This window comes from Lepidochelys kempii, chromosome 7 (genome assembly GCF_965140265.1).
Source record: "Lepidochelys kempii isolate rLepKem1 chromosome 7, rLepKem1.hap2, whole genome shotgun sequence".
Lineage (NCBI taxonomy): Eukaryota > Metazoa > Chordata > Testudines > Cheloniidae > Lepidochelys > Lepidochelys kempii.
In genome coordinates, this window is record NC_133262.1 from 90,444,243 (window position 1) to 90,468,401 (window position 24,159).

General features: G+C 40.3%; 1 protein-coding gene across 36 annotated transcripts in view; it reads right to left on the reverse strand.

Moving 5' to 3' along the window:
• Positions 1-4,146: 4,146 nt before the first annotated feature.
• Positions 4,147-24,159, reverse strand: part of SGMS1 (sphingomyelin synthase 1) — a 203,381-nt gene continuing 183,368 nt past the window's right edge. For all 36 annotated transcript variants that reach the window (XM_073353735.1, XM_073353729.1, XM_073353732.1 and 33 more), the window contains 4 exons: positions 21,311-21,428; positions 11,925-12,078; positions 9,138-9,304; positions 4,147-5,148 (listed from right to left, as the gene is read on the reverse strand). In XM_073353735.1, coding sequence (XP_073209836.1) covers positions 4,969-5,148; positions 9,138-9,304; positions 11,925-12,078; positions 21,311-21,428 — 619 coding nt within the window. In that variant the 3' untranslated portion in view covers positions 4,147-4,968. The remainder of the gene's footprint in view (positions 5,149-9,137; positions 9,305-11,924; positions 12,079-21,310; positions 21,429-24,159) is intronic.

A 24,159-nucleotide genomic window follows, 5' to 3' on the forward strand; every position in this document is an offset into this window, starting at 1 on the left:
GACTGAGGGCATGGCAATTCCAATGGAACATAGGAGATGGGCTCAAAGCTTTAACAGCTAGGAGAGTTCCAACCTCCCTCACCCTCAGAATACAAGACCCCAGACTGACACTGAGGCTCCTGTGCGTACATTTTTTCTAAATGATTGGGAGCAGCTCTTTGTAACTTCTTTAGAAAATGAGGATGGCAGAATCAAAGCAAATATACCATATCTGAACAATTTCAGAGATACATGGACAAATTCCCCTTGATTACGGGGACCGTGTGATATATTATGGTGGTTATTCTCTAATTATTGTATCAAACTCCAAATGTTCAGCCGCTGCACATTGGCTTATAGTCCCTGCAGGTTAAATTTTAACTTGCCCTATCTCTCAGAACTTCTACACCATATGGTCCCAGTGTCCTGTTGCTAGTTAATTTATCAATTTGTTACAGTATCTCCTCTTTTGAAGCATTAAGTTTCTGATAGTTTCCCTCTTTATTACCTGTAACTAAAAAGATATTTTTCCAACATTCTATGTGCTGGATATTGATGCAAAGAAATCATGTAGCTTCTTGGCAATGCTTTATCCTTCTTAATTGCTCCCTTTATTCCTGGGTAGTCCAGTTTTGTCTCACATCTTAAATTTTATTTTCCATGTTCCCAAATCCTCTCTCTCTCATTTTCACATGGTATCCACTGGACAAGAGTAACTCCAGTTACCCAACAGTTATTTGCTGCCAACTACAACAGAAAGTATCAATCAAGACTGCTTTCTTTAATTTAATGAAAACTCACTCTGCGAATCAAAACATCTTTAGCAAAATCCATGCAGTAAGTCAGATACTATAATACAGACTGGAGCAGATTCAATTTAATGTAATGCTCATATATTCATACAAATGCCAATGATCTTTTATGTGTGATCATGAAAAATCTAGACAATCTAGTCACTTACCCCTGAGAGCTGGAATCTTTCCCAAGCGTTATCAACTTCTAAGTTTTGTTAATTTTTAGATCAACTTTTTAGCCCTGCATTTGCAAATGTTATGATCTGGGTTATATTTTATTGAAACCCATTAGGAGTGTACACACCCTTCATTTAAAATAGCTGCAAGAGACTAGGGGCCCCATGTAAAACAAGGCATAATGGAGACTGTCTAGAAACTGGCACCATACGAGCACTTTTAAGAATTGATAACTCACCATTTCGTAACTGCTGTTCAAGATGAGTTGCATATGTCCATTACACTGTAGGTGTATGTATATATCATACACTGATGCCAGAGAGTATCTCCTCGTGGTACCCATAGGTGTGGCCCCATTTACTTCCTGACTTCCTTATGCTAAGAATGAAGGGTATAAAGAGCAGAGCCACATTGATCATTCTTCAGTTCCTTCACACTGGGATACCAATGATAGACTCCAATGTGTTGAGGAAGAAGGATGGGTCATGTAATGCACATACGTAACACATCTCAAAGAACAAACTGTTACGAGAAGCAGAATAGCCATTTCTATTGGTGCTTGCATATCCTATTGCACTGTATATGACTACCAGGACAATCAGGGGCCAGGCAGAGGAGAACAAGGGTGTGAACCCCCCAAAACAAGCAAGTGAATCAACTGGTTATATACAATGTTATTGGGTATAAATGTGTGTCAGATAAGACCTTTTATAAAAGCTAGTAATGTTTTTAACTTGACTGTCATTCGAAGATGAATTATGCATGCATATACAGGTAGAAAACTGTAATTGTAACTCAGGTGTGCAACTACAGCACCACCTCACAGGAGTATGGGGAAGCAATCAGGCAGGGAGGGGCACCTCCCAGGCTACTTGCTTACATTAAACTAACTCCAAATACCTAGCATTGTATACCCAGGGAAAGACAATGGTGGACCATTAAAGTTTACGTCAGCAAAACTTTTGTCACACACGGTGTGAAAAACACACTTTCCTGAGCAACGTAAGTTTTGCTGGCAATAAGCACTTGTGTGCAAAGCATTATGTCAGAGGGAGATGCTCTTCTGCTGACATAGCTACTGCCGCCATTGAACAGGTTTTATTATGTCGACAGGAGAGCTGCTCTAACGTTGGCATAACGTGACGACATGAGTGCTCTTATAGCTGCACAGTTGGATCGGTACACCTGTGCCTCTGTAAGCTTGTAAGCATAGACATGGCCTAAGGAAGGAAGGCGTTTCCCACACTCTGCGTAACCATGAATTACTACAGTCTGAGAAAAAGAAAACAAAACACAGCAAATCCTGTTAAAAGGGAAGGGGAGACTTGGGACCAGAAGGGCTATTGGGGTCACCCTGCAAGGAGTAAATAGGTGGGTGGAAGCCAGAGTGATGCCTGTAGGCTGGTTACTGGTGTCAGGGCTCTGAACCACAGCAGAATAGAGGCACCGAACGTTACAAGGTAGGAGGTGACAGAACCCCTTACTGGTGTGGGTGATCCCCAAAATGTCACAAAGCCTAAGCCATTAGCAGTAGATATGGGGCTAGGTGTTTCATCAGAAGATGAACTGTTTTTTCTTACATTTGTCTCTTCTCTTGATGCAGCTGTAATTGCATACTGTCTAACAAATCTGTGGACCGAGGCCCTGGTCACCACTGTACAGATGGCAACGATAGGAACATTTCCCATAAAAGGAAATGAGGATGGATAAGTGCACTCTTGTTGAATGCAGACAGCTTCTCAGGAAATTTGATATTTTTGGCAGCATAGGTGTGACAATGAAGCTTGCAATCCATTTAGAGTCGTCATGCTGCAATAGGATGATGTCCCATTTGCTCTGCATAGGATATGAAGAGCTGGTAAGAAACTCAAAAGGGTTTTGTTCTGTCCAGGTAAAAGGCTCATCCTTGTGAGCATGTGACTTTGGAAGAGACTGACAAGTATGTAGACAGATTTAGGTGGAAATCAGATAAGACCTTGGAAAAGTGCACTTTTTTGTCATAGATTATAGCATCTGGGGGATCTGTAATCAGCATGTGCAGTTCCCCACTACTCTAACAGAGGTGATGGCCTCTAACAGCCACTTTTGCTGAGAGGTGTAATAACGCAGCAGGAGGCTAAGGGTACAAACGAGGGACCCATAAGAGATGACAACAATAAATAAAGGAGGAGGTGGATTCCTGATAAGGGGAAGCCCTTCACACGTTGTCCTGGCACATGCACCAATTCAGAGATGACAATATCCTGTCTGAGATCCATACTAACTTGTCCAGATGGTGAACCTCAGAGTGGTAGATTGACTTGAGCTATGCCTGTGTGTACAAGCAATCATGTCACCTAGGAGCTTGAAGCAATTCCTCATTGTGGATCACGGATGATCCTTGTTCGCCACATGGAGGTCTGTCAGACATACAACCAGACTTTTAAATATTACTACTATTCCATAGTATTAATGCACTGACTTGTAAAATGTGAACACTGGCTAAAAATGAATGCTGTTTCGATAAAGTCCAATTCTGAATCCATTCAATAAAACACAGAAAAGTAAAGACAAGGCTCTGGAGTGTAAACCTACCGTTAAATTTAAGACATATTGAAAAGATAAAAGAAAATACATTTTTTAAAAGTCTCTTTATTTTCCTTCACCATTATTGTTTTACAATACAAATATCACCTTGTGAATACACAAAAACCCTACAGAAGATAACTCTGCTTCACATAAAATACCGAACGGCTATCTTCTTCATTCTTAAAAATCTATTTTGTTCTGCACATTGGCAAGGATATCATAGAATACTTCCCCAAACATACAGTATGTATGGTAGGAGTGAAACTTAGAGGTACATGCAGCTTCTGCACAAATATATTTTAAAGAAATAGATTATTTTTGTTGTTTTTCAACAACATTTTCATTAAAGGATGGAGAAACTATTCAATTTGAAGTCAGTGATCAGCTGTAAAACTCCTGAAAAAGGGAATCCATGGCTGTTGTCTTGACAGTTAAAATCCAGCTACTGAGTAGATAATAAAATAAATTTAAATCTTACATTTTACTATGACCTGCCCACAATGTGTGAACAAGATCTGAGCCTTTGATTTGGTTTTTCCCTACTAATAGCAATTTCAACATTATAAGTAAATTTCCAGTTTAATTTAGTTATAAATGTAAAATTTATTAATGTATACAGTACATATAATTGTGTTTTCATGGAATATTTTATTTTAAATAAGAACATCTAAGACTGCCTACTGACCATACAATCAAGACAAGAAAGGCACTAGAAACATAGACAAATCTCTCTCTTCCGAGAAGCATTTTTTATTTTAACTCTCTTTTCTCTGACATGTAAAAATCTTTTTAAATTTAGTTTTCATACATATTTTGAAAAATAAAGTTAGGAAATACTTAGAAAATCACTTTACAACAGAATATTATTTTTTGCACTTTTTGACACTGTCACTGCAGATTTTACAAAATCAAAAGTTACTAAACCTTTCTGTGTCTTATCATTTTATTTGAAACATTGGTGTAACAGGTAGAAAGAGGTTTAATTTTTCCCCAGTCAGGTATTTAGAAACCTTCATATACACATTTGCTAGAAAATGGCTTACAGCCCAATCTTTGGGGCAAGAGATATGAAAAGTATGTTTTCCCAAGAAAATAATATGTTTTATTCCCAGATGTGACTGGAAAGACCAGAACCTATGATATAAAAGTTTTCATTTATGCTGTTGCATCCATATACAAAGGAACATGGTGATGGGTAATGTAAATCCCAAATCTATTAACAAGAAATGTATACAGTGCATGATAAGTTAAATTTTCTTTATTGTTGTCCAACGCAGATCCTTTGGAGAAAAAAAAAAGATCACAGTGCTTTCCAGGTAACTGAACAGGTTAGGTGAAGGTAACGGTTAAAAGATAAAAGATTAGGGAGCAGTTCACTTTTTTATGGCATCTTCTCTCATGGAGTTCTGAGCACTTTGGACAGTTCCTTTCCCCCCACTTTTTACAGCTGTTATGTGTCATTCACCAATCTGCCGTATTTAGCTTGCCTACCGAGATACAGCACTGGCCAGGGGAAGGGCCAATGGTAAGAACGAGGTACAATTCCTTGAACATTCTTTTCAAAGTACTGGAAGGGCCTGTACCACCACACCCGTGCAAGGAGGTTAGTCTGGGAAGCTTCTTTTAGCACCTGCACAAAGATAATTAGGAAAAAATAATTACAAACAAGCACAGCAATTTCTCTCATTACTTTAATGCACACTGTTTGCCACCATCTTCTGCAATTCTCCACAAATTTATTGTTTTAATTTACATAGTACTTGCATCCTATCTCTATGCACATTTACATTAACAATATGAACACATACCAAAACCAACCTACATTGACAAACTTCAGCTGGATAAAAATAATTATTGTTCACATGCTTCCTATCCACTGCCCCCGAAAACTCTCCTTGAACATGTCCTAATAGTCAAACTGCAGTTCCACTGGGCCAAGTGAGTAAGCAAGTTATGGATTTGGGAGCCCTATGAGAACTCTCTGTCCTCTAGGGGTTGTCAGTTCCACACTAACATCAAGTCTCAACTGTCAAGGAGTTGTCCTAAGTGAGAGAATTTTTATATACAGCTGGAGGATCCAAACTATGAAGAACTTTCCAGATTAAAAGAAACATCTGTAACAATACGATGTATAAAGCAAGCCGGTTTTATGGAGCACAGGCATGTTTCCTGTGTGAAACACCAGTAAATAATTTGGTGTTCAAGCAACGCAGTAGGTAAAGTTTCTGAGTGGTTAACCCTTAGCTTTTCAGCAACCCAGTCTGGAGGTTATTGAAGCATGAATGACTCTGGAGACATTCATACCCGAAGGGGAAAAAAGTCACAAACTGGCAAAAAGCACACTTGGCTTCTGGAATCATCTGGGAATCCAGAAACAGGTAAGGAATCAACACAATCTAGGGTTGCCAACTCCAGGGCATGTCTATACTGCCCCACAGTTTGGACTAACGGGTGATGTCAGTAGTAGTGCTCCCCTGGTAGAAGCTGTGGGAGCAAAATTAAAGGTCCTGAGGTCACACTAATGTTGCATCAGTGAGAACTCAGGACCTTTACATTGTGACTACGGCATCCACATGGGGGAGTTAACAGTGCAGTACTTTGGTGTGCGCTGCTATTCACATCACTCCTTAGTCTAAACTGGGGGGCAGTGTAGACATGTCTTCAGTAACAAAAGAAAGACATACCCAATACAGTTAAAGTGGCTAACAACCTCTGCCGTAACCTCTTTTTGCTTTCTCTAATCCTCAAATACCTCTTGACTCTTGTCTTGGGTCAATTTAAGCCAGCTATAGTTCAACCAAGTCAACTTTTGGACAGACACTGAGGCAGCACAGCATCCATGCTGTTTGGAAGGTTCGATGAATTAGTGATTCCAGTGCCAAACTGGGCAAGCACCATATTAGCCCAAGTAGGAAATATAAGCAAGTAACCCATATAACAATATTTCATTTTCATTCTATCTCAAGAGGCTCATAGGCAAGATAGACCCATTCCAGTGAATCCAGGTTAGAAATGGGAGACCTCCTTCATCTACAGTCAGATGCAGCCAGCACAGCGGTGCCAATTTCCAAATTGCATATGGACTAATGCTGAACCACATACTGGACAGGAGAAAATAATGATGTTGTACTGTAATTGAACCAGCTTTCAGTAATACAGTGAAAATAGAGGTATAATCCACGATCACGGATGGCAATAATCATATTACCAATTTACCTTGTGTTACACAGCATGAACTGTGATGTAGACCCCTTGTCTTGTGCCTCCGGTATAAGATTCCTAACAAGACTACAGAACTAATATCACACACTATACCATAAAGATGATTTCTTCCTATCTAGAGTTCTCCTACTCTTCAGGAAAAGGACTGAAGTACCCAAGTCCTCTGAAGTCAATCCTGAGCCTCCATATTCCCAAACTGTACAGCACTGCTATTCCATCACCCTGAAATGGCAAATGAAGTATCACAGTTGCTGCAACTGGATGCCGAGTAAGGACACCCAAGACAAAGTGAAAGGACATTTAGAGAATGATTTATTCCTTAGCTGAACGTAAACGCAACAGTCCACAACCATCGCTACTATGTAAGTCTTCCATCACAAAAGAACCATCCTGCCTGGGCCAGTTGGTATCAACACACACAATATTTGACGGATTACCTTTAGTCTCTATTCCTAAGCACACTTAATAATTCCCAGAACCAGTATATGCCGATATATCATCACTGTGAAAATTGGATGACAGGATAACGAATGTTTTTCTGTGCAACGAAATACAGCATTTCCCATAACAAGACTTTTGTAGTGTAATTTCCACTACTATGCTTTAAGTTAGCTTTCACTTCACCAGTTTACAGTTGCAAAATGCATTGACTCATTTTTCTGAGAGCAGTAAACCTATCAGTACCAGGTTTGTATTACAATATAAAAAGTACTGTAATGCCTTAAGCTTGCATTACTTTTTATATTATCAACTTAAAACGATTTTGCTGCTGGCATTAATTGTCAAGACCATATATTGCCATATTTTCATGTCATAAACCAACATCTAGCAGCTTTCTTTTCCAACAAACAAACAAACATATATATATTCCCCCTAGTCAGAAGCTTTGGGTATAAACTAGAAGTGATGGAACATTGATGATTCACAGAACATTCATACTTCAGCACTGCATATAGGCCCTGAATAAGCATATGCTCAAGTGCTATGCCGAACTGGAGCCATAGCAGGCATATAAGGAGAGAATGTGTTAAAGGATATATAATCAGGATCTCAATTTTCCAAATATAATACTTTTACACTGACCTATTATCTTAGATCAAAAGAGACTCCATTCCTATCTTAGATTTTCTGAAGATCAGCAAATAGTTTTGAGTACAAATAGGCACTAAATTTTTGCCCAAGTCTGAAGTCAGTCAATGGATTTTCCATTTAAACCGGGACTCTACATTACTGAGCCTCGGCAGACTAAATTAAAAATAAGGCAGTCAGCATTGCTATCGGTTTAACTCCACAAGACCCTCGAACACATGATGGTAGCATTAAAATAATGAGATTTTAAAACAAAAATAAATTGTTTAGGTCTGTCTTCTGATTTTTGAGCTTTAGAGATGTAAAAAAACAAATTCCTCTACCCACTCCACATCCCTCTCTGCTTCGTCCCCAAATTTCTTTCTTTCTTTCTTTCTTTCTTTCTGTTTCATATTTCTGGCTCCCTCCCACCAGCTCTCCTTTATTCTTCAGATCACTACAGCCTCACGTAAGCTCCACTATCTCCTGCCTGGACCACACATGAAGAATGTGGACAGCCTAGGCTGAACAGATAGCAAGTGTCAAAAATCGAGATGGTGGTGGGTGGTAATAGGTGCCTATGTGAGAAAAAGCCCCAAAAATCGTGACTGTCCCTATAAAATTGGGACATCTGGTCACTCTAGGGCAGCCTGGCTTCTGTCCCATTATTTTCAATGTGAAAAGGACAGCCACCTTTACTAGGTGCAACTTCACTTCCACTTGCAGATGCTTTAAGACAATGGCTCTTTTTACTCAGAGCAGCCTGGCTTCAGTCCCATCAAAAGTAATTGTGACAGACATTTCTGAAATGGCTAAAAGTGCACGAGCAAGCTACAGCATATCTGGAGATCAAGAAAAGCTTTACCCCTCTATCACCCCCATTAAATTATGAGTTGTGCTAATACCGTAAGAGTGGACAATTTTGCTTTCTTCACCTTGCCCAAAATTCAAAAACACACATCCTTCAAAAGTGAAAATTAAATAAAAAATGAAGGCAGACTGCTTGTTTGGCAGGCTTTCCCACATTTTTGGTGATCAAGATAAGAGTGATGGAGCCCACTGGCAGGGAAGAATAAACCTGTTATGCTTCTCTGCCATCACTGGAAGTTCTGTAGTTTTTTATTTTAAGTGTTCTGTACAAGTTTGGATTTTAGGAATTCTTGGGGTTTGTCTTCTGTTCTCTCCCGTAAGGCACAATGTGAGGGGAGAACAATCCATCCATATTTCCTGGTTAAAAGTCTCAAAACAACATATCATAATTCATCTACTGATGTACTAAAGAAGGAGATGAAGAACCAAGGAGAACCAAATATTTGGGTGAAAACTCACTTGCTGATTGGCCATTGTGTGATACCACCAGAAAAGTCTTGTAGTGATGTAGTAAGCCACCACCACATCCACAGTGTAGTGGTCATGAGCCAAGAGAATACAGAACATCCCAATTATGCTAAGAGCCCAACAAATCCAATGATACCACCAAAGTCGCCGAGGTGAATCTGAAAGCAAGAAAAATAATCACTATTTAATCACATAAAAGAATGCTGATAACATTACTTAAACACACTAATTTATTACTCTGGAAGCCAGTAATTTATAATTAGAAGCAAGAGACTGTTAGACAACAACAACTGTGCACATGAATTGCACAATAAGACTTTGAGTGCAAAATAACAAAATATTTAATGTTTACCTCTCAATTTGAAAAGTAATCAGTATATTTTTTTAAAATGTATTCATACGTGTGGGAGAGAGAGCGAGAGTCTGGGGCACTGCGCCTGCTGTAAGATCTGAAGCCTGAACCACAGTCATCAAAGTTAAGGCATGTCATGAACCAAAGTTAAGCTTTGAACTTTGGTTCAGCCATGTATTACAGCAGATGCTACAAGTTTACTGTCTGACGCATGACCTTGGCAAAAGTATTGCTAGTGTTGCTAAAACTCAGGCTCCTAAGAAGCAACAGATACTGGGTATGTGTGTAGACACACTCTAAAAAAAATTAGCCCGGGTACATCCTGACACCAGATAAGGGGGGTTTGACATTAGTGATAAATAGGGATGTTTAGCCGAGATGCTTGGAGCAAGATACAAGGAGAGGTAACAAGCAGATGTCATGAAACACATAAGGTGGTACATAAGTTGTTAGTCTACAAATGTCAGGGTACTTCACCATAACCCTTTATGTGGCCTAGGGGACAGCAGACTCTGGCTGCTGACTACCACTCCTTCCCATTGGGCACTTGTGTTTGCATACTTGTAACCACTAGAACTGTGCCCTGAGAGCAATAAATCTTTGTCACTGAACAGTGCATGTGGTCTTTCTTTCTGGGTAGTACTATCAAGGTCTGAAGAGTGGTCAGTTTGGATGAGCTATTACCAGCAGGAGAGTGAGTTTGTGTGTGTATGGGGGTGGGGGGGGGATGTGAGAAAACCTGGATTTGTGCAGGAAATAGCCCAACTTGATTGTCATGCACATTGTGTAAAGAGTTGTCACTTTGGATGGGCTATCACCAGCAGGAGAGTGAATTTGTGTGGGGGGGTGGAGGGTGAGAAAACCTGGATTTGTGCTGGAAATGGCCCACCTGATGATCACTTTAGATAAGCTATTACCAGCAGGACAGTGGGGTGGGAATAGGTATTGTTTCATATTCTCTGTGTATATATAAAGCCTGCTGCAGTTTCCACGATATGCATCTGAGGAAGTGAGCTGTAGCTCACGAAAGCTTATGCTCTAATAAATTGGTTAGTCTCTAAGGTGCCACAAGTACTCCTTTTCTTTTTGCGAATACAGACTAACACGGCTGTTACTCTGAAACCTGTTTAAAGAGACCTTCCCCTAGGGCTGTGCCCTGCACTAGCCAGCGGCGCTTTCTGCCGTGCTGATAGCCGTGCCGTTAGCGAAGCCTGACCCAGCTGCCCCGCTCAGCTGTGCCTGGAGGCTGGCTACTCGTTGCTTCTGCTCTGCTTGGGAAATGAAACTGCGTTAGCCTCGATCACCTCTCTTCCTCTCTTTCCTTTCTGTTTCTCGTGCTCGGGCATGACATCTGGGTGGTGAAAGCTGTTGAATGTTCACAGCCACTTTGCATTTTAAATGTATCTATTTAAAAAACTCAACCCCCCCGAACCAACTCTCTTTGCAGGGCTGGGATAGCATACGGAGAGAGCAACATGCATGCCAACTGACAACAGTCAGATACTAAAAAAAGGAAAGGCTAATTGAATTGAATTTTCAAGTTGCAGTGGGGGAGGTTTAGATTGGATATTAGGAAAAACTTTTTCACTAAGAGGGTGGTGAAACACTGGAATGCGTTACCTAGGGAGGTGGTAGAATCTCCTTCCTTAGAGGTTTTTAAGGTCAGGCTTGACAAAGCCCTGGCTGGGATTATTTAACTGGGAATTGGTCCTGCTTTGAGCAGGGGGTTGGACTAGATGACCTTCTGGGGTCCCTTCCAACCCTGATATTCTATGATTCTATGATTCTATGATCCCCAAAAAATTACACCAGTGACTATTTGGCTAGTTTATCTCAGTCTATAAAAACAGAAGTATGTATAACCTTATAAAGTACTTTGGGATTGTAATTATACATACTACAAGGCTACTGTAATTCCTTTTTTTCCTATATCCTCTTCCCTACCATATTGTGTGTATACGTAAACTTTTGGGCCTGATCATCTCTTCAGTTGTATGCATACAACTTCCAGTATCTTTGGGAAAGTCACTTAGGTTTTTTGTGCCACATTTCCCATTCTGCAAAACAAGTATGCTAATATTTACCTACTAAACTGAGGTATTGTGAGGCTTGTGCTTTTCAACGATTAAAATACTTGGATCAAAAGCACTATATTCACTGAGCATGAAGTATGTTTTATATCATGTTCTAGTCAAAATATACTTTAATAAGAATGAATAATCCAAGTATAACTCATACAGTAGTGTTATTCCATTTTCACCTGTTTTCTTAGTCAATAAAGCATATATTATTGTCTTACATTACTGAATAGACTTGAACAAGTTGGGTTTTTCACTCTAATTCTATTAATGGATCGAGACAGTGAACATTCTTTAATCATTAATTATATACAAAATTAAATTCCATAAACATTGTAATAAACTTACACTCTTTGATAAATAAATATGTAAGCGTTAACATGACTGTGTGGCCGCTGTACAGATAGTCACCACACATGTTGTGGGATCCTGTGATAGATAATCCCCCTCCAGCAAGCAATTTCATTATCCTTCTCAGGTGAGACTCCCAATCTCCAAAGAGCTGGTGGAAGAAGAGAAGAACATATTTAACCAAGATTATTTCATACTGCATTAAAGATATGAAAAATTAACATAGATTATGAGAGAAGGCATTACCCTACAGGGTAATGTCAAGCATCTCCAATTCAATGCTGAACAAGCCTGACTCCCAGTGATGCTAATAGGACTTGAGGATGCTTACTAATTTGTGTGATCAGACCCTTTATCTCGGTAATTTTACACATGAGCTATTTAATGAGAAAAAAAAACGATTGGTTCCAAAGACTACTGCCAAACATCTTTGAGGCATAAGAATGAGACTTTAAGACTACAATACATAAAAATGGAAAAAAAATGAATTGTTTTCAGATTATAACATGGAGTAAACACTACTGGGATGAAAATGCATGCAGTGTTACTTTACTTAAATAGATTTATATTTTCTAAGATAGGAAACCCAAAATTATGGAGACTTCCCTTAGAGAAAAAATTGTCAGGGCCTTCCCTTTTCTCTGCAAATAGCTAACGGTTTGGGGAGAAAAGGAAACTAACAAATAGCCAGCCTTAACTCATTCACTTTCAATTAAAATAATCAACATGACATATCTTTTTGGTATTATACTGGATCAAAGCAATAACTCCATAGTTACTGCCATTACATCTAGCAATTAATATGCCATGATTTTAGAGCGTTATCAGTTATGGTAACACTAAAATAGGTAACATGAAATCATTTTCTCTGGTATTCATAAATATTTATAAGTGCTGCCATTTATGACATTCTTCTGCAGATGTTTTGCCGGCAACATTCAATATTGTTCATTACTGTAAGGAAAAAATATTCTAATGGGAGCTTTAAATTCAGGTAATTGTTTAGTTTTCTCAGTGGGAGCTACACAGCTATACCTGAGAATACATTGTAAGCACCGTAGATATACTGTAGAATCCTGGGAAAGTCGGAAAACAACTCCTAGCAAAACAGCTTTTCTATCTCCTTTACAGTTACATCTCCAGAAAATAGTGAAGTGGTCACTCTTTCTCATAGATGAATGGCAAAGGAATTAAGTCAGCCAGGCAAATAATTTGTACAGCAATAGTAAAAGGTCCTCCAAATTTAGCTTATTTTCTAAGAATGAGACAGAACCCAGAAGTTAAGGTCAGGCAGCCAAAATACAGAACTGACAGATTAATCAAATGTATGTAGTCTTGCCTAAATCCAATTCCTAGAATACAGGGTTTTTTGGAGCTACGCTGGTTTCTATTGGCAAACAGATGTGTTTGTGGAGGAAAAAAATAGGTTATTTTACTACATGAGCTATCATGCAACTTACTTACTTCTTCCAATGAATAATGGACCAATGCAAAGCAAAATTCACAATAAAAATTCAAACATCTAACAGCAATGAAATATAAACACAATAGCTATAAAAACATGGAATAGTTTCCTGGGATTACAAGATGACACACGAAGCCAGTGGTTCCCAAACTTGTTCCGCCGGTTGTGAGGGGAAAGCCCCTAGAGGGCCGGGCCGGTTTGTTTACCTGCCTCGTCCACAGGTTCGGCCGATCGCGGCTCCCAGTGGCCACCGTTCGCTGCTCCAGACCAATGGGAGCTGCTGGAAGTGGCGCGGGCCAAGGAAAGTATTGGCTGCTGCTTCCAGTGGCTCCCACTGGCCTGGAGAAGCGAACCGCGGCCACTGGGAGCCGTGTTCGGCCGAACCTGTGGACGAGGCAGGTAAACAAACCGGCCAGGTCCACTAGGGGCTTTCCCCGCACAACTGGCGGAACAAGTTTGGGAACACTGCATTAAGCAGATCAAGCAGCAGGAACATCTATCTGTAGCACTAGTAAAATCCTATACACTGAATGCCACAGAGTGCAAAAATGTACTTTACATACCAATGTCTCTTTTCTTTGAAAAAAATCTCATCTAACACATATTATGAAGCCCAACGCCTCCACAAAAAATAAGTATGTTAAACAGAAATCAAATTCTTCCAGTGACAGACTGCAATTTTTAGGTGTTTTCATTAAATCTGGTAACCTCCCATTTTCCTTTTAATTTGATAATGATAAACTGTAAACAATTAAGATGAATTAAATAAAGTCCCTTAGTAACAGTGTTGTTCCTACAGAAATTAATCCAATAGTAAATTGGATGAATTGTCCAATTTAATGAGCTTGATTGAACAGTAAATACCACCTTAACAGTCATTGTGGTGTGATAACATCTGAAATTTGACACAATGGTTTCTGCATAAAGAAGAGCTGTAAAGTTGTATAGTTCTGGTTACTCATATTCCCCTATTATTACCCACTCCTCATATGGCTACCACCCAGTGTATCCAGCGTTGGAAATGCCTCCATAAATTATGTACAGCATTTCTAGCTCTGTTGTATCATTTCCACAAGTTGGCGCAAACATCAGCAAGGAACATAGGACATTGGTCGTACGTGCAGTGAGTGCTAGATAACTACATTTGCTCACTTTGTGGTATGGCCATTTCCCTCTGGCTGTGGAGCCAGGCCACCTCGGCACAGATTTAATACAATTCAGGGCCTCCTTTACCAGGCTGCTGAGTGTTCAGGAAGGTAGAGCAGATCTCACACAGAAGACGAGGAAACACCATCACTTACTGGCTGATGTTCACTATTCCCACCAATGCAGAAAAAACTGAAAGCTGGTGCCTTAGCTGTCTCCTGGGGAAAGTCAATCTGCGAACTATCTATACCCTCCTATCTCCCCAAAAAAGGAAGATAAAACCTGTATTCATTACACTCCTCTGAAGAGTGACTGAAAAACCCATTTTTTTCCAGTAACCCCCTCTGCAGCAAGGATAGGGAAAGAGCAATTGACACAGTGGTCTCTGAACGGAGCAAAATTCTCCTGCCTATCACAAGTATTCAGATGCATTGGGATGAATAGGATGGGTAGGTGACTATGTGGAGAGGCTGGGGAGACTGGTTAGAAAAAAGAAGAAAGAGGGATTTTGGGAAGAAGTGAGATTACTGGAGAGAAGAAGAGTAAGAAATGGAGAGACAATAACTGAAGGAATGAAGGAGACAATACAGAGAATGCAAGGAAAGAGAAACCGGTGCGGGGGTGGGGGCGGAGAAAAGTGTTAGCAAGGGACAAACAGGTGATGAGAACTGAACAATGGAAGAAACCAAACGTTAATAACTACAATATGAAAGAAAAGTGAGATGTGAAAGACAGGAAAGAAGCTTTAAAAAAAGGCAGAGTGGCAGAGTTTTCAAAAACATTTTATTAAATAGAAAGATGATTGATGAAGTACTACCACAAACTAGACACATTCAGACTGTTTCCACAAACAAAAGCTTATTAAAAACCAGCTAAAACTGCTAAGAGCAAAACATATTCACACAAACACACAATACAAAAGAACTTACAAGTTCTGGAAAACTTGTTTGTAATACTTTAACATCCAGTCACAACATTAAACATACTCCACCCCTCTCCCAAGGATACAGACACACAAGAGACTCACCAAATTAATCCAACTCACACTGTAATGAAAAGCTTAACCTTTTTCAGCAACACTATAATTTATATTTATAGCAGACATAAATGGGAAAGCGTGTGACATGTTGTTCTTTCATGTGGGAAGCATAAGTTTGGAGTTAAGGGTTCGGCATTGCAGTGTCTCCCTGCCCCCAGCCTGAAGCAAGAAACAGTGTACAGGCTTCTCTGACCTCTAATGTAGCTCTGGTTCTTCGGAGGCTTACTATCTCCCTCTAGCTTCAGCTAGCCCACTGGCGTGGAAACCCTGTCTTCCACCCCAAGCACAAGGGATTATCAATGAGAAGGACAGGGCTGACCCGTGGTCATCTTTTATAGTTAGCCCTTTTCTCTCCTCATGATTCCTACTGTTGACCTCTGTCCACCTATGCTCCCTGGAAGACATGGATGCATTGAAGTATCCATATACCACATATGTCCTGGGACTTGCTTCCCGTTCCTAGCAGCAAAATCTAAGAGGCCTCAGAACATTAGTCTCCACTTTTCATTTTGAAAGAAATTTAACTAGTGTAGCCCACAGAGGAGCTGCATGTGCATGCGTGCAAATTTACTTCAATTTAAACAGTAGGTGGAAGGGCCAGGTAGATTTCCACATATCTGACTGGGTTTATCCCTTCCTCTTGATGTTTAAACTATCTATGCAATGAATGATTTAGGCTCAAAGATACTTCTGGAGATTTTTTTTTTTTGTTTTGCCTTTGGAATGTATCATATATATATACTTAAAAATCTATTTCTGAAGATTCCACTCCCCCTCCAAACAAAGGTTTTGGCTCCTTCCAGAAGATCATTAACTCTTTTATGGAGTGTTTGTAAGATACTGCCTGGGCTGCTCACACCTGCTAGAGTGACTCCGATCAGATATTTTAATTCATTCAAAAGAGGCCACTAATGGAAGTAATGGAATTTTTTTACACTTTGTTGCAAGCATAACAGGGGCATATTAGTCACTCAAAGAAAAGACTGTATTGCATGCCCACAAACTACCTGGAAGTGTAGGATCTAACGGCTTAGTATATTAACCAGCTAGGATCTAATGGATTAGTGTAGTAACCAGATAATTCTTCATGCTGTATCTTAATCTAATTTTAAAGAGGTTCACAGCCTAAAGTAGCCATGCTAACCACTTAATAATTAGAACAAAACATGTACTACTTAAATCAGTCACTACTGAATACATTTGTCTTCTGAAGACTAATATTTCTTTATTTTAGAGCTCATTCTTGTTTTAAAAACTCAACAGAAGGCATGAATTGTACTTTTCAGACAGTTCTAACATTAAGGATCTGTTTAGTGTCTTTCATGGTGATTATACTTCCTGCATTACCCATAAAAGCCTAGAATTCTCCCAAACACCAAATCATTTCTTTCAAACTATGTTTGACTCAGACAAGGAGATGAGAAGGGGTTTTCGGGATTGAAAATGTTCTGTATTTTACAAGGAAGTCCTGAGAAAGATCAAGAGAAGCTAATCAATATATCAAAACTCTGCAGTAATGCAGTACAGTGCAGGTTAGTCCTTGTTATAAAGGTCACTTAAAACATTGGCAAATCTGCCTAATTTCTGTTGAAATAAAGAATGTTCCTTTTCAGAAATGGCAGATTTACTCAGTTTGGAATTATAGTATCTGTTTTCTTTTTGTACTTATAGTGGCTCACTGTTTAATTGACTGATTACACATGTTGCTGATTTCTCCTTCTCATGTCCCTACCCATTCCTCCATTTACAAAGACTTATGTCTCCAAGCAGCCACATACGATTTGGCAAAGACTGCACTGTCATCATATAAGCAGAGCTAATTTCCATCATTGGTCAGCACACTCATTGGAACATTTTCTCTTGGAAACCAAACATTTTGGGTTTGTCTACTTTAAGAACATGTAGGCATTTTTCTGCATCAGTGCAGTTCCACCCATAAAAGAACAATAGCAATACTACTGTAAAGTAGGTTAAGGGGTTTTGGACTTTTAAGATGGCTTATAACTAATTATGCTCTGCAAGTGGAGTTTCACCAATACAGAAAAATGTGGACGAAGCCGTAGAGAGCTTGTACGTGGGAGGTTTCAAATAGGCTGATTAGATTATTTCTCTCAAGTTTAATAATTACCATAATTAACATCTAGGCTGGCGAGGGATAGGAATGCTATGGAGAGAGTGAGCAAGCACGACAGCTTGTCTTCAGTTTTTGTATCGCTTAAATTATATTGGTTTCAAACTGGTATAACATAACCCCCTTAGTGCAGATGCAATTATACCCATATAAAGGTGCTTATACTAGGATAGCTTAGTCTTGTAAATTTAGGGGAGTAAGTAGAGCTGGGTGGGAATTTGCCATAAGAAAATCATTAAGATGGAAAATTTACTGTCCACAAAATCTAATTTTTTTATTGGAAAATTTCTGTTTTTCAAAGACTCTTTGATTTTCTACTAGAAGAATGGAAACAAGTTATTTCTCATTGGGTCAGTTTGATACAAATTGGAATATTTTACTTTGTTTAACTAACCTGAAATGCTTTGTTTCAAATCAATTCAACAAAACATTAAACTGCTGTGACAAAGCTCTGTCCTTGCCTCCGTGGGTCCCGCATTTCCTGGCGGATTTCGCTAGCCTCAGAGGCTCACTGTGACCCTCCACGTAACCCTTCTCTTTCTAGAAACAAGGGAAGCCATTTTCATCATAAGCCAGCAAGGGAGGTGAGGAGAAGTTATCCTTCCTTGCACAGTCTCTGTTGTCTCCCAGTCTCAGTGATTAATCAGGGGGCAAAGGTTGGGGGGGAGGGAGGAGAGCCCGGGCCCACCCTCTACTCCGGGCTCTAGCCCAGGGACCCTAATAGTATCAGCTATGGTAGCTGACCTTTTAGAAACATGACATGTACAATTCCCTGGGCTACTTCCCCCACAGCAGCCCTCACTTCCTCAAGCTCCACTTCACCCTTACCTCAGGGCCTCCTTCCTCGTGCCTGATATGGTGTGTAATACTCAGTCTCTCCAACAGCGCAACTTCCTCCCACAACTCCTGACATGCACACCCACCTGACTAACTGGGAGGTTTTTAACTAGCTTCAGCCAGCCCCTGATTGGCTTCAGGTGTCCCAATCAACCTAGCATTCTACCTGCCTTCTGGAAAGTTCTTAATCGGCCCCAAGTGTCTTAATTGACCTGGAGCAGCTGCCATTTCACTTATCCTGGTACCAGGGATTTGTTTAGCCTGGAGCTAATATATCTATCTCCCACTACTTTTCTATAGCCATCTGGCCTTGCCCCGTCACACTGCACTTTCCTACTAGTGCATTGCCTCATGGGACCTACAGGTCAGGCTCTCTGGAGGACTACAAATCCCACAATGCCATCTGGACTCCCCTTTGATGAAACTGTATGGGGACTTGTGAATCGCAGATATAGTCCAGCTGTGAAGCTTGGTCCTTGGGGAGAATAGAGACCATCAGGCTCCCAAAATACAACTTCCATGTTCACCTAAGTGGTGAAAGAACAGGTTAAGGACAATTTAGAAAAGCTGGACATGCACAAGTCCATAGGGCCAGATCTAATGCACCCGAGGGTGCTGAGGGACTTGGCTCATGTGATTGCAGAGCAATTGACCATTATCTCTGAAAACTCGTGGTGATCAGGGGAGGTCCTGGATGATTGGAAAAAGGCAAATATAGTGCCCATCTTTAAAAAAGGGAAGAAGGAGAATCTGGGGAACTACACACTGGTCAGTCTCATCTCAGTCCCTGGAAAAATCATGGAGTAGGTCCTCAAGGAATCCATTTTGAAGCACTTGGAGGAGAGGAAGGTGATCAGGAACAGTCAACATGGATTCACCAAGGGCAAGTCATGCCTGACCAACCTGACTGCCTTCTATGATGAGATAACTGGCTCTATGGATATGGGGAAAGTGGTGGATGTGATATATCTTGACTTTAGCAAAGCTTTTGATATGGTCTCCCACAGTATTCCTGACAGAAAGTTAAAGAAAAATGGATTGGATGAATGGACTATAAGGTGGATAGAAAGCTGGCTAGATTGTCGGGCTCAACAGGTAGTGATCAATGGTTTGATTTCTAGTTGGCAGTCAGTATCAAGCGGAGTTGCCCAGGGGTTGGTCCTGGGCTGGCTTTGTTCAACATCTTCAATAATGATCTGGATGATGGGATGGATTGCATCCTCAGCAAGTTCGCGGATGACACTAAACTTGGGGGGAGAGGTAGATACACTGGAGGGTAGGGATAGGGTCCAGAGTGACCTATACAAATTGGAGGCTTGGGCCAAAAGAAATCTGATGAGGTTCAACAAGGACAAGTGCAGAGTCCTGCACTGAGGATGGAAGAATCCCATGCACTGCTACAGGCTGGGGACCAACTGGCTAAGGGGCAGTTCTGCAGAAAAGGGCCTGGGGATTACAGTGGACAAGAAGCTGGATATGAGTCAACAGTGTGCCCTTGTTGCCAAGAATGCTAACGGCATATTGGGCTGCATTAGTAGGAGCACTGCTAGCAGACCAAGGGAAGAGATTATTCCATTCTATTTGGCACTGGTGAGGCCACATCTGGAGTATTGCGTCCAGTTTTGGGCCCCCCAAAATTGGAGAGAGTCCAGTGGAGGGCAATTAAAATGATTAGGGGGCTGGGGCACATGTCTTGTGAGGAGAGGCTGATGGAACTGGGCTTACTTAGTCTGCAGAAGAGAAGAGTGCAGGGGGATTTGATAGCAGCCTTCAACTACCTGAAGCGGGGTTCCAAAGAGGATGGAGCTAGGCTGTTCTCAGTGGTGACAGATGACAGAACAAGAAGCAATAGTCTCAAGTTGCAGCGGGAGAGGTCTAGGTTGGATATTAGGAAAGACTATTTCACGACGAGGGTAATGAAGCACTGGAATGAGTTAGCTACGGAGGTGGTGGAATCTCCATCCTTAGAGATTTTTAAGGCCCAGCTTGACAAAGTCCTGGCTGGGATGATTTAGTTGGGGTTGGTCCTGCTTTGAGCAGGGAGTTGGACTAGATGACCTCCTGAGGACTCTTCCAACCCTAATCTTCTATGACTATATGTGTCAATGCGCCACAATGGGGAAAATACAGTTTAATGTCGAACTAACTTGCAACGAAGCATCCTACCTGAGTTCAACCAACAGAAACGAAACACTAATTTCAAGAATGACGAAAGGTTTTGTTTCGATCGAAAAAGGAGAAAACATTTTAATATTTTTGAAATTAAGTTTTTTGGAATATTTAATTCCATGAAAATTTTACAAATGTTAACTTTTCTTTTCCATTCGGGATGAAAATACAAATGCTGAAATACTGGAATTTCCCATGAGATGGAAATTTCAAATTTTGCTCAGCTCTAGAAGTAAGCTACAGTGGTATATGGCACCTCTACATCAGTAACTGCATCTCATTATAGGATGTACAGATTCCACTATCTCAGAAAAAAAAAAAAAAAAAAAAGTCACACCCCTAATCAAAATAGTTAAAAATTGACACAAACACTGTAAATTAGGCCTGAGAAGGGAGTGCTTTGCATTGTTCAACAGCTAGCACCCCGGTTGACAAATTTGCAGCATTGACGATCTGTGAAAAAACGTCCTTGCCATTCCAACTTATATGAGAGTTACAATCAACAGGTCTGTTCACAGTTATTAAGGATCTCTGGCGTGTGGAAAAAGGAAAAAGAACAGAAGCTAGCAAATGGAATTGCAGTGAGAAAAACTTACCTTTGGAGAACAGTTGAAATGCATACCGGGTACTGGCAGTGTAGTTACATACATCGTAATACACCGATATAGGTATAGTGTGCCAACTATACAGAAAAATCTTCTGCTAATAATAGACCTGGAGAAAGGGGGGAAACAAGTGTCATTCTAAGGAAACAAATTCTACCAAGATTTGTCTAAAAACATGAAAGGCATCAGTCTAGAATATCATGTTGACAATTCAAGCTCAGTAATTTTAATAATGCTTTATGCATCTACATCAGCTTTCATTTAAAACTATTAAAGAACTTTACAAACAGTAGTAAATAGAAGGTATCTCCCATTTTACAGGTGCAAAACAGGCACAGAATGCAATTAAGATTACACAGTAACTCAGTGGCAGAATTAAGTGGCAGAATTAAGACTAAACCCCAAATTTCTAACTTTTAGTTCTAAACACTAACCTACGATCGCTTCCTACCACCATTCCTCATAAATACAAATAACTCATAGTTTAAAGATAGCAAACAAAGCCAGTCCAAAACTAACATAGGTTTCTAGCCAGAGGCTGAATTCCTTTAATCTCTGCAGAGTATCTCTGCATCTACAAACAGTGAATTATCTTCCAAAAGGAGCAATCATATTCGATTTACTAATATACATTAAAAATTGTTACTCATGAAAGAGAATCGGCAATCTAAAATACAGAAATACAATTATTACAAAGCTGAATTAGACCAACCAATGACAAAAGGAGGTTGTTTACTAATATCGGAAGTCCTTTGAAATATGTGATCTGTATCTGTATTCAACACATGGATATGCATGAGCATGCATCCGAGTCCAGACATTTTACCGAGTGGCGTCCATTGGCCCTCATATCCATAGTGGGTCTTCTTGTGTTTTCGAGTGAGGATATAAGAGGTACTGCTGGTTGACGTCCCCTCAGTTTCTCTTCTCATGGTGAATCCAACCAGACCAGAAGCAGAGGGGACGGAGGGCAGGTAGTGGAATACAGATAGGGAGTGGAGGGTACCCTCAAGTCTTTTAATGAATGAAGAGTCAGTCATTTTCTTATTAAAGAGGTTTGACTCATCAAAGGGAAGGTCCTGCATAGTATTCTTCACTTCCCTGGGAAAGCCCAAGGATTGCAACCAAGAATCCCTCCTCATAAAAAAACCTGTGGTCAAGCTTCTGGATACTATAACTGTTGCATCAACTTCAACCTGAAAAGCTCTTTTTTGCCACCAACTTGCCCTCCTTTAGAAGGCTCACCCAACCTCGATTGGCTCAGGGAAGGAGCGCATCTCTTATGGACAGTTCTTGACAGGCATCTGTCCTTGCGCCCATGAGAACGCCCTTTATTCTCATGGGAAGCCCTGAAGGAAGAGTCTTTGGTCTTTGAAATTGAAGGCTCTGCTCCTAGGCATGTGCTCATTTACTGAGGCTGCTGTAGAGGAGGGTTTCCCTGCCCCAGATCAGAGGGGGGCCTCAGGGCCTTCTCCATTAAGGGTTTCCTAAGATGAAGCTCACAGGGTTTGCAATTTATTGGTGGAAATGATCAACAAACACAGAAGAAATGTGTGTCTCACTCAGACAGTAGACACAACATTGGTGTTCCTTTTTGACAGCGAAGGATCTAGTGCAGGAGATGCAGTTTTTGAAGCCTGGGACTTTGGGCATAGGCCCAGACTGCAGGGAGGTAGTCCCCGGTCCTGGGAAGTAAAGTACACAAATGACACTAAAACTATAGCTGTACTAAACTAAAAAGAATAACTATATACTATTTTATCTGCAGGATCTCTGAAAGCTGAAGAAAGAGAGAACATTGAATTCTGACTCAGGACCATGCGGCGGTAAGGAACTGAGGGGGTGTCAACCTGTACTGCCTCTTCTACTCTTGCTCAGAAGCATGAGGAGACCAACTGAGCATATGTGGACCAAGAGACACAGCTTGTTAAAATCTCTGAACTCAGGTGCATGCTGCACATGTGTACCCACATGAGGAATACAATAGGAACCAGCACTTGAAGAAGAACTGGAGGTTTAAATACCATGGATCCACAGTGGACTCATGAAAACACAATCAGTCACACATTTCAAAATTTACCTCTATAATTACATCTGCAAGTTTTATCCATTCAGGTTTGAGTGTGAAAAACTGATCATTAGCTGTCACCCTAATTGCAAATTCATGTTAAAAATGAAATGCAGGCTTTGCAAGTACCAATGGCACACAAAATACAAGTATAACTTTAGGTTGCAGGTTGAGGCCAACCCAAAATTTGGCCCACTTAGCCTTCTGCTGCCAACTTTCAATGTAATTATAGTAGTAATAACTATAATAACAGTAGCAATAATATTAAATATTGGCAAGCATATATATGATACATCAGGATTAAGCCTCACTGTGCTGAGGAAGAGAATCACTCTGAGATATTCTCAAAAACAACAGATAAAGGTTAGAGGAAAGAAACTTAACATAGAAGAAATCTGGTGAAGAACTGGTACAACCTTATGTTAGTTACATGTTATGTTGGTTTTGCTTTCGTAAAATAATCAGCATTTAAAACTGAGGAAATGATGGCAAACTAGGCTTGCAGTTTCTCATCCAGCCAAAAGTAGAATTCTTAGGTAAGATCAAACATTATCCTTTCTCCCATACTGTCTCTACTTGTGTCATAAATATAAAGGGAAGGATAAACACCTTTAAAATCCCTCCTGGCCAGAGGAAAAATCCTTCCACCTGTAAAGGGTTAAGAAGCTAGGATAACCTCGCTGGCACCTGACCAAAATGACCAATGAGGAGACAAGATACTTTCAAAAGCTGGGAGGAGGGAGAAAAACAAAGGGTCTGGGTCTGTCTGCGT